Source organism: Meriones unguiculatus, chromosome X (assembly GCF_030254825.1).
Source record: "Meriones unguiculatus strain TT.TT164.6M chromosome X, Bangor_MerUng_6.1, whole genome shotgun sequence".
NCBI classification, from domain to species: domain Eukaryota; kingdom Metazoa; phylum Chordata; class Mammalia; order Rodentia; family Muridae; genus Meriones; species Meriones unguiculatus.
Window position 1 is genome coordinate 7,687,326 of NC_083369.1, and position 18,832 is coordinate 7,706,157.

Consider the following 18,832-nt stretch of genomic DNA (forward strand, 5'->3'; position numbering starts at 1 on the left):
ATCATAATTTATCATACTGAATACATTAAAAACCATGATATTCAGGGTCAAGAGACATTTTTTTATTGTTTTCAGCTAGTATTTTCCTGATGGTTTGGACAATATTTTTTGCTCTTTGTCTTAAACTCTATTGGCTTCCATGCCCTGTGCTCTCCTTCCTCATAACACTGACTGTTCCTTCTCTCTCTGAAGCTCTCTTTCTTTTGTCCTATCCTTTATTACCAAAATTATCTCTTCATCCAACTTCATTTCCTTCTCCCTGCACACATAACATGTATTCACTTAGTCTCAACTTCACCTAAATGCTGGACTACCTCCTGGAAGCGCAGGGGTACCAGGACCATATGCCAAAGTTCTTTTGGATATCTGTGAAGAGATAGTCTCTTAAAGCTTAAGCCACCATCTCGTGTTTTCCCACTGCTTGTTATCTAGTACTCACTGGCCTTGAGAACAAGGTTGATATTTTTCTAGCCGAACAAACTCCCTTCTCATTGACATCCCCTCAACCTTTGAGTCTTATTCATTTACTTCATAAAATTTATCTCAGTTCTTTATTTTCTCATGGTTAATTTGCTGCTTCCATGTATACTATCTCTACCTTCTAACTTGTCTTCCTTCTTCACATACATACTCTGCACAGTTACAGTCTTTTATTTCCTCCAGGCCCTACCTCCCTTCTTCTCTTTTCCTGTCTCTCTTCCCATTGCTCTTTATATCTTCATTTTGAATTTCAGGGAGAAGTAAGAAGCTTCGAGAACAGGGAAAAAAGAGGTAGACAGTGCAGGCACACTTCATGGTGATTAGAGTGGAGGAGATTCTCACTTAACATTTCTGTGACACTTGAGACAGTCAACTTCTCAATGTTCAGGTGAGGGAGGTGCTCCAGTAGAACAATACTGATTGTATCATAGTAATGAATCATGATAATTGCAGGAACCAAAAGAAATTCTTCTATGTTTTTAGAGTAATTAAAGGGAAGTTTTCAATTATGGCCATATTTTAGTCCTATTCATTTCATTATTTCATAGTGTTCAAAGTCTTGATGGTTTCTGTATCTTCTATGCTAAAATGCATTTTTTATCCTTAAAAGCAGCAGAGGGTTGAAAATTAAGAGGAACATAGAGACTTGTTTTTGCGGTATCATATGACAAATAATAGATGGCAAATAGGACAGTCATTGCTATCAAAACAATTTCTACTTTAAAAATGTGGTATAATTGCTTCCTATTTGGGTTGTGAATATGGCCTTCCTAGTCAAAATATAAACACAGCACATGTAGGGAAAAGTGAAAAGGGGGCTTTCTTTTCAACTAGCATTTTGGTTAAATGGATATAATATCTTCAAAGTTTTGATTGTAGAATAACACTGAAACCTTAGCTCTATAGAAACATTGGTCAGATGATCATGTAAAGCCTTTAAAATCTTAGCCATATAACATACCAATAGTAGATAAGACCACTTATTTATATAATATGATTTCAAGGAGCAGATTGCTTATATTTGAATAGTAATATTATAATTGCATTCCTTTGTGAATAGTATGTGATATGTTATGAATGGAATCAGTGCTAAAAATTTTAATTACTCATGGTTGGTGATAGTCATATAAACATAATGAAGAATGAAGAAATTGGATATTGAGATGTGTGTTGCAAATTTTATATTTTACTTCCAAATGAAATCATTATAAGCCAAATGCTTTCAAGTATCAAAGGATATTTATGAAATTGGAAGTCAGCTCTGTAAAGATAAAAAATGAAAGAGACCTAACAGTTATTTCTGCTACTTGTTCCTGGTTTTTAGGTCTCCATTTTAACAGTGCCAGCAGAAGAATCAGGAAGTTTTGCTGTTCGAGTCATTGAGTTATGCTCTTCAACAATGACTTGCATGAAAGGCACATGTAAGCAGAGTAATCTCTTTCTCTCTCAATCTCTCTCTCAATACTGATTTCCAGACTTTTGATTTGATTTGTTATTACAATTTTACTGATATATAATGCAAAAATACATATTAGATAATAGACTGTCTTGATACATATATATATGTATAGTGTATTATTTAATGTTGGGAGGATTCTATATAGAATTTTTTTCATCTTTAAGCAGTGGCATTTTACAATGTGCATACCTTTTATTAGTGCATCTTGACTGATGATTCTAGCTAGAGCATTTAACAATGTAATAAATAGAAGCAATGAATGTGGATGTGTACGTTTTTAAAAATATACTTCTCCCGCCTTTTTATCATACTGAGTTTTGAACATGCAGCTTCATGTATGCTAGGTGATCTAGAACTAAGCTACTACTTAAGCCTTAGCTGTTCGTCGTTGACTCTAAAACAGTTTCTTTGCTCATGTACAAAAAATGAACCTCAAGAGTGATAAACATACGGAATTAACTTGACATTAATCATAATAATTTTTTTTACAGTTCTTTTTTTTAATTTATTTTTTACAGTTTCTTTTTTTTTTTTTTTTTCAATGCAGTTTATTCAGGAACATTGAACAATCCTCGGACCCCGGGGAAAGCCAGCCCACAGCTTAAATAGCCTCTGGGTAGCCAACCCAGGCGTGCCACGGGGGCAATGCAGATAGGTCCACATACATGGAAGCAAGCCAGATCCTCGGCCTTAGCCAAATGTGGAGTTGTTCGTGACAGAAAGCACTCACCATCGGGAAGGTGGAAGGCGGAAACCAGCTCCATCTTTAAGGCATAGCATTCCGCAGCTCTCTACAGTTCCCCCTTTTTGTTTTAGACGCATCAGGCAAGAGTAGAGGTCTGATCTCTGATATTAGAAATAAATTGGGACTTTGTACTGATGTTCATTTAGGTGTCATCCACCCAAAGAGCATCAGACCCATCCGATACCTTTTTCTCAGAGGTGGGACCTGGGGCATCAACCCGCATGCAATCAGACATGCTCTTCTCTGGGTCCAAAGCGGCTGACCCTGAGTGCAGTGCTTAGCCTCGCATCCTGAGCGTATCATTTTAGCTTTTTATGGTATCCAACCATGCTTGGGGAGAATGTCCTGCTTCAATGGCTGTAAAGGCCTGAATGATCATGGCTGCATCACACTGTTGTGAGACTCTAATCTTGCATATATACCACAGGCAAACCAAGGAGACCAACACCAGAAGGCCTGCTAACACTCCCATGCCCGCCCATTCCTTCAGATGATTCATGGCTGCAGCAATCCATGTTGATAATCCTGTGGCTAGTCCTGCGTCCACTCCGGTAGAATTTACTGTGACAATGGCCACTCTCAGCTGCTCCATCGTAGTATCGAATTCTCCAGTCCAATTACCTAAAATATAGCTCGACAATTGTTTAGACAGATTTGCAGCGCAGGAAAAATTCTCATGTTGTATGCTAGTGACACAAAGTCCAGCATACTTTCATTGACAGCCAGGTTGAGCAATTTGCCATAGGGTATCAATTTGCTCCTGCAAGAGGTCAATCCTCTGATTGAACACCATCAAGCTTCCTTTTAGTTGAGCATTAATTCCTTTATGTACAACTAAGGCATGAGCTACATTGGCTAAATGATTATTCAGGGTCTGAGCAGTCTGCCCAGTATGACTCATGGCTAATGCCCTGGTGGTAGCTCCAACAGCCGTCAATGAGATGGTAGTAACAATGGTGGCTGTAGTTCCAAGATCCCTTTTCTGTCTGAAGAGAGTCATAGCGTGAGGGGCATCAATGGGCATAGGCACCCAGTGAGGCATGCGAGTAACCAGGGCATACCTAACTTTACTAGCATTCCAGCATTGGGCAAAAAAGCAAGTATCATTACCACAATTACTTGGCTCTATCTGGCTAATAATGAATAAAAATGGGGGATATAGACAAACAGGTGTGGGCTTATAGGAAATATTATGAGAAGCCTTAACCCCTCGTTGGAACATCCTGCGTCAGTTCTAGAACTAGCAGTGGTGGTGTCCGAGGTCTGAGTAGGTTCAGGAGACCATTGCCCCCAGGGGTGAGATGTGCTCCATGCCAATTGACTAACTCCATGTTTTCCTCCAATTTTGAAAGTCATTTAAGGTTCTTAAATTACTTTTTTCCCTTTTTTCTTAAATTTTTCATCAATTACACTTTATTCATTCTGCATCCCCCCATAAGCCCCTCCCTCCTCCCATCCCAATCCCACCCTCCCTCCTCCCTCTGCTTGCATGCCACTCCCCAAGTCCACTAATAGGGGAGGTTCTCCTCTCCTTTCTGATCTTAGTCTGTCAGTTCACATCAAAAGTGGCTGTATTGTCCTCTACTGTGGCCTGGTAAGGCTGCTCCCCCCCCCCCCCCCCAGAGGGAGGTGATCAAAGAGCAGGCCAATCAGATTATGTCAGAGGCAGTCCCTCTTCACATTACTATGTAACCCAATTGGACTCTGAACTGCCCTGGGCTACATCTGTGCAGGGGTTCTAGGTTATCTCCATGAATAGTCCTTGGTTGGAGTATGAGTCTCTGGGAAGTTCCCTATGTTCAAATTTTCTTGTTCTGTTGCTCTCCTTGTGGAGACCCTGTCCTCTCCAGCTCTTACTATTTCCCAGTTCTTACCTAAAATTCCGTTCACTCTGCCCAACAGTTGCCCATCAGGCTCAGCATCTGCTTTGATAGTCTGAAGGGCAGAGGCTTTCAGAGGCCCTCTGTGGTAGGTTCCTAGGTTGTTTCCTGTTTTCTTCTTCTTCTGATGTCCATCCTCTTTGCCTTTCTGGATGGGGTTTGGACGTTTTAGTTAGGGTCCTCTCTCTTGCTTAGTTTCTTTAGATGCACAGGTTTTAGTGGGTTTGTCCTATGTTGTATGTCTATATGAGTGAGTATATACCATGTGTGTCTTTTTGCTTCTGAGACAACTCACTCAGGATGATCCTTTCCAGATCCCACCATTTACCTGCAAATTTCATGATTTCCTTATTTTTCATTGCTGAGTAATATTCCATTGTGTAGATGTACCACAATTTCTGCATCCATTCTTCAGTTGAGGGGCATCTGGGTTGTTTCCAGCTTCTGGCTATTACAAATAAAGCTGCTACAAACATGGTTGAGCAAATGTCCTTTTTGTGTACTTGAGCCTCTTTTGGATATATGCCCAGTAGTGGTATGGCTGGATCTTGAGGAAGCGCTATTCCTAGTTGTCTGAGAAAGCGCCAGATTGATTTCCAGAGTGGTTGTACAAGTTTACATTCCCACCAGCAGTGCAGAAGGGTTCCCCTTTCTCTACAACCTCTCCAGCATGTGTTGTCACTTGAGTTTTTGATCTTGGCCATTCTCATGGGTGTAAGGTGAAATCTCAGGGTTGTTTTGATTTGCATTTCCCTAATGGCTAATGAGGTTGAGCATTTCTTTAAGTGCTTCTCTGCCATTCGGTATTCCTCTACAGAGAATTCTCTGTTTAGCTCTGTTCCCCATTTTTTAAGTGGATTACTTGGTTTGCTGCTTTTCAGCTTCTTTAGTTCTTTATATATACTGGATATGAGTCCTCTGTCAGATAAAGGGTTGGTGAAGATTCTTTCCCAATCTGTAGGCAGTCGCTTTGTTTTGATGACGGTGTCCTTTGCTTTACAGAAGCTTTTCAGTTTCATGAGGTCCCATTTATTGGTTGTTGCTCTTAGAGCCTGTGCTGTTGGTGTTCTGTTCAGGAAGTTTTCCACTGTACCAATGAGTTCTAGGGTATTTCCCACTTTTTTTTCAAGCCGATTTAATGTGTCTGGTTTTATGTTGAGGTCTTTGATCCACTTGGACTTCAGTTTTGTGCAGGGTGACAAGTATGGATCTATTTTCATTTTTCTACATGTAGACATCCAGTTAGACCAGCACCATTTGTTGAAGATGCTATCTTTTTTCCATTGTATGGTTTTGGCGTCTTTGTCAAAGATCAGGTGTCCATAAGTGTGTGGGTTTATTTCTGGGTCCTCTGTTCGGTTCCATTGATCCACCATTCTGTTTTTATGCCAGTACCATGCAGTTTTTAAAACTGTTGCTCTATAGTATAACTTAAGATCAGGGATGGAGATACCTCCAGAAGATCTTTTATTGTAGAGGATTGTTTTAGCAATTCTGGGTTTCTTGTTATTCCATATGAAGTAGAGAATTTTCCTTTCCAGGTCTGTAAAGAATTGTGTTGGTAATTTGATGGGCATTGCATTGAATCTGTAGATTGCTTTTGGTAAGATGGCCATTTTTACTATGTTAATCCTACCAAGCCATGAGCATGGGAGATCTTTTCATCTTCTCATATCTTCTTCTAATTCTTTCTTCAGAGATTTGAAATTTTTTTCATACAAGTCTTTGACTTCCTTGGTTAGGGTTACTCCGAGGTACCTTATGTCATTTGTGGCTATTGTGAAGGGTGTTGTTTCCTTAATTTCTTTCTCAGCCCTTTTGTCTTTTGTATACAGGAGGGCTACTGATTTTTTTGAGTTAATTTTGTATCCTGCCACTTTGCTGAAGGTGTTTATCAGCTGTAGGAGTTCCCTGGTAGAGTTTTTACAGTTCTTAACATTTGTCCAGTACCCTAGAGAGAAATGGGTTTCCCTTCTGTGTCTCACTTCCTCTAGGTACATGAGTTCAAGTTTCCAGGACATAGGAAAATAGCGCCACCATCTGGGAAGCCAGTGTTCAATGCACAGAACTTTGACAAACACTCCATGTCCAAGTTATAACAATACATGACTGAATTTAGAAAATGGGATATTTATTTTTATATCACTGTAATGTATAAATGTTTGACATGATTATGACATTTGTCCAATTTGTTCTTTGTTACTTTTCAAGAACTAAGATTAGAAAGAGTTGTGATATCTGTCTTTCTGGGTCTTACTTACTTCACTCATTATGATCTTTTCTAGTTCCATCCATTTACCTGCAAAGTTCATGATTTCATTTTTCTTTGCAGATGAATAGTATTTGATAGTGTATATGTACATCATTTTTATTGTCAGCTGAAGGACATTTAAGATCTTTCCATTTCCTAGATGTTGTGAATAGAACAGTAGTGATGTTGGTTAAGCAAGTATATCTGGAGTAGGATGTTGTGTCCTTTGGGTATGTGTAAAGAAGTGATATAGGTAGATCATGTGGTAGATTGACTTATAACTAGTGTGGGGTTCTTCACACTGATTTCCACAGTGGCTGGACCACTTTGCAATCCCACCAACAGTCAGTAAGAGTTCATTTTTCCTGCATCCCCTTCATCATTTGTTATTTCTTGTTCCGTGTCTTCGATATTCCAATTTGCTAAATTCCATAAATGCAGTGAACATTTTTTGAGATATTTCTCTGTCTTTATTTAACTCTGATTTTTGAGTTCTTTATATTCTGGATAGTAATCTTCTGTCAGACATGGAGTTGGCAGACATTCTCTCCCATTTTGTGGGCTTCTGAATGTTTTTAAAGCATTTAATATAAATCCTCTGAACAACAAAGCATATAGTAAATGGCAGCTGGTATTAATATATTATAAATACACTGAGCTATGGATTCCACATTTAGCAAAATACTATATATATATATATTTAATTTGCTTTTTTAATTTTTAAAAAATCATGTATTTTCCCTCTTCCATGTCTTTCCACCTTCCTACCCATCCATTTTTTTCTCTGCTCTTAAGAAATGTAAATCAGAACAATATAAATAAATGAACATTAAGAAAAAAACATCCCAAACAGAACAAAAAGGAAGAAAAAGTTTACTTTAGGTTTGGCACCTACTCCTGGGTATGGTGCCTGCCTTTTAGTATGGTTGGAAAGCCCAGTGACACTCCATTGGAGAAAACTTATTCTCCCTTTTCTATAAGGTATTAATTGCATAGGAAATGTAATGAGAACACTAGTATTATAGAATAAAAAAACATTGGTTATTTTGCTTTGGTTCCATTTCTTTTTTAATGTTTAATTTTTTGTTCACAATTTATTCATTATATATCCCAATTGAAGCCCTCTCCCTCATGTCCCCCCAGTTGCACCCTCCCTCCCTCATCCCCTAATCCATTCTCCTAGTCCACTGAAAGGGGGAGTTCTCCACTATTGCTATCAGCGCATAGCTTGTTAAGTCTCATCAGGACTGCCTGGATCCTCTTCCTCTGTGGCCTGGGAAGGCCACATACTAGGGACAGGTGATCAAAGAGCAGTCAACCGAGTTGATGATAGAGGCAGCCCCTGATCCCATCACTCAGAGATCCACATGGAGACTGAGCTGCCAATTGGCCACATCTGAATAAGTGATCTTGGTCTTCTCTACATATGGTCATCTGTTGGTGCATCAGTCTCTGCAGGACCCCCTGGGCTCAGGTCTTTTAGTTTTGTTGGTCTCATTGTGGAGCTTCTGTTCCCACCATGTTACTCTGTTCCCACCCTTCTCTTCTTCCAACCGGATGGGAGCCTACTCTAGAGGGTCCTCCGAAAGATTCACCCAACAGGGGATCAAAGCAGGTGCTGAGACTCAGGGTCAAACTTTGGGCAGAGCACAGGGAGTTTTATGGAGGAAGAGAGGGGTGGTTCAATTTCTTCATTTATTGTGTCTTGCTTCTTCACTATACGTTTCTGTTAACGTTTTATTTTAAAGAGTTTAATTTGTGGCTGTGTGTATGTATTGCTAGAAATCCATATGCTAAACAACTGATCTACCTCCCAGCCACATATTCTACCCTGCAGATTTCTAAGTCTCATTAGAAACTAGACTAAATGATTTTTAAAGAAATCAAGCTGTACACCCCTCCAGAATTTGCATGTAGGAAAGAAACCACTAGTCATGTAGGCATTTTTTTCCCCTGTAATGTATGACAGTATTTTAATCACACTGTCAAATATCTTTTGGCTTCTGAAGCCCTTGCTTTTCTCACTCGTTTCTGCCTTGATAAAATTATATCTTTGATTTTTACTTAATCACTTTTTATCAATACAATACCAGGAATGTAGACAAATGCACTGGCTGTTTTTCTCTTGTTTCTAGCATAAAAGAGATAAATTCATTGCTTATACTTTGCCTTGTCACAGAAAAAGAGAAGTTCTTGATCATTTTAAATAGTTTTCTTCATTCATTATGCAGTATGTGTTATAAATTAATAGTTAATGTTTGATAAATATGTAGCAAAATTAAAAACAGTACCGAGATAGAAACTGACACATTTATGATTTACTTACTATTGCTTAATTAATATTTAACTTCTGTCTTTTATTTCCTTTATGCTTTGAGCTTATTCACAAATATTCAGGAGCAATTTGTAACTCAGACATTAAAAGATCTTTAATGGCATATTTTCTTATTGCTCCCTTACTTAAGAGTCAGTGTTGTCGCAGATAGTTTCAAATTGTTTCCTTCTTTATCAGTCTTCTAAAATAGTATTAGTCTGAAAATATCAAAAAAGGCTTCCTGTTGTCTTTATTTCCTTCCATCCATCCATCCTTTCTTCTTTCCTTACTTCCCTTCTTTCTTGTATTTCAAGTTAGAAGAAAAAAAAACAGGCAAATATACCATATTTTTATTTTGTGTGTCTAAACCTACAAACCTACTCCTACCTTATTTATTTTTCTCCTTTGAAGTTCCCTGATGATGAATGTATTACTTAACTCAGACTGTTACACTAACTACTACTGCTCAATCTCTTTTGAGGGTTTTCTCTTTTCTTCTGAAACCTTGAATAAATCACATTGTGGACACAATAGAGCGTGTTCCTAAAGTTTGCATAATTATCTTCTCAGACTAATTCAAAAACATAATTCAAGCCTTTCTCTTATCAAGCAGCCTGGAAAATGCTAAATAGAACTATGTGATATTTTAAGAGCCCACATTTTAGATTCTGTCTTCTGGATTTTTCATATTTATGCTAATTATGTTAAACTGTGAATGATAATTCAGGTTGCTTGTGATGTATAGATATCTAAATGTAAAATAACGTTCCTGTGGGGCACGTAGGGAAGGACGGTCTTCCTTTTCTTTCTTTTTTTTTTAATATTTGGTTGTCCTCAAACCCACAAAGATTCCCAAGCCTCTGCCTCCTTCCACTGTGCAGGCATTAAAGGCTTGCCTATCTTGATTAATGCGATTTCCTTCCACTGACTTTTTCACATTGGCTTCCTACACTTCAGCAGTGGGTGCAAGGTTGTAGAGAAGCTCCAGGCTCGAAGTTCCTGCAAACCAAAGGGAGAAAAGGAATGGGGTGGCATCTCCAGCCTCTCATCACTGAGGAAGTATAGATCTCTTTTTATCCTCCCTTATGTTCTTGCCTTCAGGATTGTGCTAATTCTGAGTGTGGCAACAAGTTCATTTCCATTTATCCTTTGAATTTGGAATAATAATCTATTAAACTGTAAAAAAAAAACAAGTAAAATAACATTGAAGAATAATTCTTAAATGTTGTATGAATTTTGTATGGTTTCAAGTATTTAACTATAAATGGATTTTGAAGAAACTATTTCCACTGTGCACAATTACTTAAAATTAATAGAAAAACACATTTCTAGCTGATGACATTATGTATGTCATATAATTTGATCAATATTGCCAGTAAGTGGAACCAAGCACCTGAACTTGCTCTAAAATCAGGCTATTAATGATGGAATCCTGAGTTAAAATCATAGTTCTTTTGTCTGAAGAATCACTTGACAAGTGTTGGCAAGCATTATAACTAATGCAGTTATACCGGAGTAAATTATATGTAATCCAAATATATTCTAGTGAGACCGACTGTATCAGTTCCTCAGAGGAAACAAAATAAAATTTATAGAACATAAAAAATGTGAACTTTGGTTATTTAAGGTATGGTTGTTAAAGAAATGCATCTTAAATTTTTCAGAGATTACCCAAAATCATATTAACTCATTTATAAGATGCACTTAATACAGAATTGTGACTTTTATGATCAAGGTGGGCAAATACTTAAGGATTGAAAGATTCAGAGATATTAAAAATTATTCAAGTTAGCTTGTTCTTTTAACATCTTCTTGATACAAGCTTACTGCTTTTAGAAAGAAGGTAAGAACTCTTTACTAAAGATAAATTTTTATACTTTCATAGTAGTCTTTACTTTTTAAATTTTTTTTATAATAATTACATTTGTTATAACAAATATGATGTTGTGATCTATATATATTATCAAAAGTATAACTGAAATGAATAACATCTATCACTATACATATAGATATATATATACATACATACATATATATGTGTATATGTATCTTGTGATGAGAACACTGAAAAATCTGTTGTTCAAGCAGTTAATTCTGCTCAGCCTAATAGAGACTGATCACTAAACTTGTCCAACCAAATCATTTCATACTTTGATCATTGTGTCTTTTTCCCTTTTTAGAGGAATTTTAATCCAGCAACATGGCTGCTCTGACAAGGTGGTCACATCCAAAGACCTAGGTCTGTGTGATCTTACTGGAATATAGACGTGTTAATCTACGCCTTTAATCCCTCTGGCTGGAATACAGTCACACATTTAGTGCACACCTTTAATCCCAACAAGTGACATCTAATTATGGGACAAAGAGACAAATGGGAGAAAGATTTGACAGAGTGAGTCAGAAATAGGATATTCCCAATGAGAGGGTGAGGGATGGGTGAAGGAAAGGAGGGCAGCTACGTAAGAGGAGTGCAGAGAGAGAATGGGACAGACAGTAGAGTGGAGGAAGTTCAGTTCCTACAGTCACTACACCCCAGTTCAGTGCCATTCAGTTCGGTTAGTGCAGTTTTAGAAGCAGCTTCCCCAAGCACAAGAATTCACTGAGAAGCAGAGAAAATCCAGTTTGAATCAGTTAGCTTGAAGAGGAGTTTTGAGCCAGAACAGCTGAATTGAACCAGTCAGCCAGATTTCAGAGAGAGCCAGAAAGGGTGAGCTTATTTAGCAGTAAGAAAGGCAAGAGAAGTATGCTTGCCTATAATAACTGTATTATTAGCATAAATAAGTCCTTAGTATAGGATTGGATAGTAACGTCTTGGGTGCTTTAAAAAAAATAAGAGAAGAAAAGTTACACATCGGTTTTTTTACTATGTGCAAAAAAAAAAAAAAAAAATGCAAACAAAATCCCTTTGGATAAGTGAGATATCACTACACTTGCAATGAAAACAGAGACAAGTGTTTGCTAAGCTGTTGATTCCATCTTGTAATGCAGTCCTTTTTTCAACAGCCTTGGACTAAGTGAGTTAACATATCATTTGTAAAGGAGTAATACTACAGTTTTAAAAACCTTCACATCAACTCAAATTTATGTTCCCTTCCCTAATTTGGTTTCATTGATTTTTTTTAGTGCTGGGATTGTTAAGAATTTGACATTGTGTTCTGTCAAGCTAAACAAGTCATATTATATACTAAATGAATATTTTTAAATTGCATATGAATGAAGAAACATTTCCATTTGACATTCAAGTTCATTTTTTAATAGTTGTTATTCATGTGCTATGCAGTTTAAAATCTTTTTCCATTCTTACTAATTAGGAAGTAACAGCTGCTTTATTCTGAGATTTTTATGTTATAGAAAGTTATTTATCTGCAATGTGATTATAGATTTGTTAATACAGTATAATAATGAATAGTCTAAAGTTTTATATAAGATTGTTTTTACCCTCCTTTCTGCTTTTACAACCCTACTAAGAAAATGTTACATACATTTTATAAAGTGAGATTAGATAATTTATAAGTTTCTAGTATCTCTTTTGAATTGCTGCTTGAAAGTGAGATATTTCAAATTATTTTTATTACTATTGTTACTAAGCACAGATTTTATTTTACAAGTAAGCTGAACTTTTTTCCTTTTGATCTTAGGTTAACATTTTTTTAACCTTAAATTTTGCTGTGAAAGTATAAGCTAAGTCAAGTTTTTCAAGGTTGCATTTTGAAACTAAATGTATGTCAAACTCAGTTCTCCATTTGGCACTGTAAAGAAAATATTTTTTTCTGACATTTTCTTTATGGACACAGCCATGTAATCTTCTTGGTACCATATTACATAAATTACTGTTGGCTTTTGTGACTGTATGTGAAAGATAAGGTATGAGCCCCATCAATCCCTTTACATATTAGTTGTGATTTTCTTTGGTTATGCAACAAAACACACTTTGTTGACTAGTCTGCATTGCAAAATCCCTAAAATCCATTGAAACAGATTTGTGGGCCTGTAGGTAGTGAAAGACTTCACTGTATTCTGACGTCAGAACTGGTATTTTTTTTCAACAGCCATTTGCTTACTCATTTCATATCCAGTTTTTAATGCTATTTTTGCTTTAAAATTCTATTTTCTGCTTCTGGGATACCTCACTCAGGATGATCTTTTCTAGATCCCACCATTTGCCTGAAAATTTCATGTTTTCCTTGTTTTTAATTGCTGAGTAGTATTCAATTGTGTAAAAGTACCACAATTTCTATATCCATTCCTCCTTTGATGGGTTGTTTCCAGGTTCTGGCTATTACAAATAAAGCTGCTACAAACATGGTTGAGCAAATGTCTTTGTTGTGTACTTGAGCATCTTTTGGATATATGCCTAGGAGTGGTATAGCTGGATCTTGAGGAAGTACTGTTCCTGTTTGTCTGAGAAAGTACCAGATATATCTCCAAAGTGGTTGTACAAGTTTACATTCCCACCAGCAATGGAAGAGGGTTCCCCTTTCTCCACAACCTCTCCGGCTTGAGTTTTTGATCTTAACCATTCTGATGGGAATAAGGTGAAATCTCAGGGTCATTTTGATTTGCATTTTCCTAATGACTAATGGTGGTGAACATTTCTTTAAGTGTTTCTCTGCCATTAAATATTCCTCTACAGAGAGTTCTCTGTTTAGCTCCATACCCCCCCCCCCTTTTTTTTAATTGTATTGCTTGTTTTGTAGCTTTATAACTTCTTCAGTTCTTTATATATTCTGGATATCACCCCTCTGTCAGATATAGGGTTGCGATATATACTCACTTATAAGTGGGTACTAAACCTATAAGATAGGATAAACATACTAAAATCTGTACACCTAAAGAAGATAAAACAAGAAAGAGGACCCAGGGTCAGATGATCAGTCCTCACTTAGAAAGACAAATGGGATGGACGTTGGAAGTAGGAGAAAACAAGTAACAGGACAGGAGCCTACCACAGAAAGCTTCTGAAAGACCCTACTTAGCAGTTGTATCAAAGCAGATACTGAGACTCATAACCAAACCTTCGGCAGACTGCAGGGAATCATATGAAAGAAGGGGGAGTTAGTAGGACCTGGAGAGGACAGGAGCTCCATAAGGACCAAATATATCCAGGCACAGGGATCTTTTGTGAGACTGTTTCTCCAACCAAGGACCATGCATGGAGATAACCTAGAACCCCTGCTCAGATGTAGCCCATGGCAGCTCAGTATCTAAGTGGGTGCCCTAGTAAGTAGAGCAGGGACTGTTTCTGACATGAACTCAATGGCTGTCTTTTTTACACCCCTCCTCCCCCCCCCCGAGGGACGAACAGCATTGCTAAGCCACAGAGGAGGACACTGCAGCCAGTCCTGAAGAGACCTGATAAGCTAGGGTCAGATGGAAAGGAAGGATCATCTCCCCTATCAGTGGACTTAGAGAGGGGCAGAGAGGAGATGAGGCATGGAGGGTGGGTTTGGGAGGGAATGAGGGAGGGGACTACAGCTGGGATACAGTTAATAAACTGTAACTAATATAAGAAAATAAAAAAAATAATTTAAAAAGTTCTATTTTTATTTTTAAAAGTATGGTTTATGTAGGGAGTTGGTTTCATAATACTTTATCAATGGCCATTCAGATGACCTAATACCACTCCTGCTTTATATGAGGACAATGAGGCCTGGGAGAAAAACTGTCATTGCATTTCAGATATAGAAAGCAGAAAAAAAACAGGACCACATAATCATGACACTATCTAATCTAGTTGCTTGTTATTAAAAAAAAGAAAGAAAGAAAGAAAAGAAAAGAAAAGAAAATCCCAAGTTTGATTCCTACCAAGAAAGACTCAGAAACCAGATGTTAGGATAAAAACTTGGAAGCTCTGAGAGGCAGACAAAGCACCCAGCTGACCTTCCTACTCAGCTCAAGTCCCAGAAAGAAGAAGCCAAAGAGTCAAAAGCCCAAGGCCAAAAGCTTTCTAGGTCAGCTGATTTCCCAGGAGAAAAAGGCCTGCTAGCTTACCAGACAGTCCAGGAGGAGAAAGCTCTTTCTTCTCCACACTGCAGGGTCAGCCGCTTTGGACCCAGAGAAGAGCATGTCTGATTGCATGTGGGTTGATGCCCCAGGTCCCGCCTCTGAGAAAAAGGTATGGGACGGGTCTGATGCTCTTTGGGTGGATGACACCTAAATGAACATCAGTACAAAGTCCCAATTTATTTCTAATATCAGATATCAGACCTCTACTCTTGCCTGATGCATCTAAAACAAAAAGGGGAAACTGTAGAGAGCTGCAGAATGCTGTGCCTCAAAAATGGAGCTGGTGTCTGCCTTCCACCTTCCCGATGGTGAGTGCTCTCTGTCACGAACAATTCCACATTTGGCTAAGGCTGAGGATCTGGCTTGCTTCCATGTATGTGGACCTATCTGCATTGCTCACGTGGCACCCAGAGACTATTTAAGCTGTGGGCTGGCTTTCCCCAGGGTCAGATGATTGTTCAAGGTTCCTGAATAAACTGCATTGAAAAAAAAAAAAAGAGTCCCACCTTGCTGTCATTTGTTTACTTGCTCTGCCTTTTGACCTAGGGTTAACTTTATTAAATCCAGTGTATAGAAAGCTTTTTGATTAAAACTGTGTGCTAGGGCTTAGTTAACCACACGATAATTACTGGTTTACAATAAACAGAAAGTTCTTAGTTTAAAGATGTATCTTAGGGCTGAGCCACAGCAAACAATAAATAGGTTTTTAAGGTTCACAATCTCTAGGTTTACAATAGGATCAAATATCTTATAACAGCTATCTTATATTTGAATTATCACTTCTGTAGGTACTCTGTGTATTTCTAAGTAGAAATCCCATATGTTCCTAAACAATATCGTGTGAGAGATAGCAGTATTCTAAACAAGTTTTCCATTGCTTCTGGTTTTGTGTTGGAAAAGTTTTGACTTATAGATGTTAGGTTTTTGTTTTGTTTTCATTTTTCAATGATACTGGTTGTGATTAGAGACATGTTTTGCAAGAGTTATTACATTCTGAGAATTATTTTGAAATAAGATTTCTTAATATCAGTAAAAGTCTATATTTATTGCTATCACAAGAATGATAGTTAAGAAAACATTGAGTTATCTTTTTAGTCCAGTAAGCCTTCAAGAAGTTACTGAATAAAGTAAAAGAAATGTGGTATGTAAATTTTATAATTAGAATTTGCATTTTTTTAGTAAGTAGTAATTTTACATAGTGCCTATGGGGAATGTTGCATATTACATAATGTTAGTAACAGTTTTTAATAGGTGTTAATTAAATATAATGCTTTTAGGAAAATATTTACCCTGCCTAATTTAATTTGTAGGACTTGTTCACATCTATCAAGTGAGATAATTCCATGAAGAAAAATTAAACTTGTGGAATATAAATAAGTTTTTTTTTTTTTTGTACAGAATAGGAGAAATAAGGCAATATGCTTTACAGGTTATGCTTTAAATTTAACTACTCTTAAGGTGGATACATATTTTTGATCATGTATCCTTTGAACACAGCTATGTCGACAAACACAGTTTTTTATAAAAAGGTTCAAATCATTTCAAATACTATCATTTCTAGCATTATAGGTATTTATTCATAGTAGCAAACCTGTAAATTCATTGGAATCTAATTAGTAGACATATATTATAATAAAAAATATATGTAACAGAATTTTTGAAAATTTCACAGGACTGTAAACTTTTAAATATTAAACTATTAGACGTTCTTTTGGATTGAATAGTTAATATAATTTTTATATAAAATTAGCCCTAATGCCATTGATATGTGATGATATTGAAAGCTAATCAGAACAGTAAAATTGATTGAGATATATCACTTGGTGTTGTACAAGAAGGAAGGATTGGACGTCTGTGTAACGACTTACATGTAGTTACTTACCATACCTTATGAAAACTGTTTTTGTGTTATGCGCTACTTACCTTGATCACGCTTTATTTTCTCAGGAGAGTAGAAAAGGCAGATGATCAACAGACACATAACCTGTTACCTATCAAGCAGAGAATGCCAGTTTTTTCTTTTACTAATTTGGGAACTCTGCTTCTTCACCATCCATATAATTTCTCATTTAGAAAATGATAATGTTCTTGTATAAGTGAAATAAAATAATATTTATAGTGTGCATACAGTAATGGTAGAATAATAATACATGCATGTATAGACAATTCTAGGATGTTTTTTCTTTTTAAATTTTATAAATATATTGTAAGCATTTATTGGGTAGATTTGATTTGAAGAGGGTGAGATCTCTTGGTACTTTCTTTGCTTCTGTCCTGATAGATCAATTTTCTCATATCATACATTGAAAAGACATGTGTCTCTTCAACAATAGCAATAATTAAAGTTTGCTCCTGACAAGGAAATTTCAGTAGCAGCAAATATTTATGAAACACTAAGTAGAAGTTTTGTTTGAAAATAAAGAAAAATGGGTTCTAAAACTAAAGCTTGGCCCTGCAATTGACTGATGAGGTATGAAAATTGATAGTTCAATTTCAGAAATAATCCTAAGTTAAAATAACTGTCAAAAGTCTCTAATATGGGGTGGAGAGATGGCTCGGGGGTTAAAAGCAGTGGTTGCTCTTCCAGAGGTCTTGAGTTCAATTCCCAGCAATCACATGGTGACTCACAACCATCTATAATGAGATTTTGTGCCCTCTTCTGACATGAAGGCAGAACAGTGTTTACATAATAAATATATAAAAATGAAAAAAAGAGTCTCTAATACAAAAAAAGTGGACTCAGAGAAACTTGTAATTCATAAGCTATCATGTAATATGGCTTTCTTTGATAGACCAGAAGGGCTACAAAATGTGTTTTCTGCTCATGTTTAAAGGTTTCCAGAGGCTCGCGAGAAGATTATGTGGGTAAAGTGTTTATGTAAACATGAGAGCTTGAATTTGCGTCCCCAACATGTATGTGAAAGGCTGAGCATGGCCCTACACTCCAATGCCAAGAGCTAGAGACAGATGGATGCAGAGGGCTCACTGGCAACCATTTTAGCTAAAACCTAGAGCCCACTACTTCAGTGAAAGGCCCTGTCTCTGCAATGTCAACTTCTGGCCTCAACACATCCTCACAGGGGAGCTCACCTCCCCATGCAAAAATATACATCACACATTCTCTCATGTGCACATACACACAAGTTCCTCATTTTACTCATAGATATTTTACATAATTTACATGTGAAATGGATTTTTATTGTATCAATTATACAAAGAAACATATTTCAAAATTTTCATGCATTCATGTAATATGTTCTGATTGTATTTACACATAAACACACACACATGCATGCACTCTTTTTACTGTTCCTCTCTCCTTTCCTTTTTATATCCTAAGTACTGCCACTTTTGATTTCATGTCCTTTCCCCCAAAATTCCACTTACAAAAAAACTGATGCTTGTATTTTAGGTGTCACTTATTTTGTTTGGCAGAACATAATTTCATCCATTTTTCTGTAGATAACATGATTGGTTCTTTGTGGTTGGTTAAAATACTAGTTTGCATATATGCTATGTTTTCTGTGTCTATGGAATGAACTTTAATATAAACATTATTTTGATTTGGGTTTTCATTATGAAATATGAAATATCTTTCCAGAGTTTTTAAAAATTCTATTCTTCTGAAATATTCTTAGAGAAGAAATGTATATACATTTTAGTGGTGGTATTAGGAGAAGAGCATCTTGGTGCTTGC

General features: G+C 36.8%; 1 protein-coding gene across 2 annotated transcripts in view; it reads left to right on the forward strand.

Annotated features, from left to right (window-relative positions):
• Positions 1-18,832, forward strand: part of Chm (CHM Rab escort protein) — a 154,982-nt gene that overhangs the window by 117,029 nt on the left and 19,121 nt on the right. For both annotated transcript variants that reach the window (XM_060375685.1, XM_060375686.1), the window contains one exon: positions 1,805-1,901. In XM_060375685.1, coding sequence (XP_060231668.1) covers positions 1,805-1,901 — 97 coding nt within the window. The remainder of the gene's footprint in view (positions 1-1,804; positions 1,902-18,832) is intronic.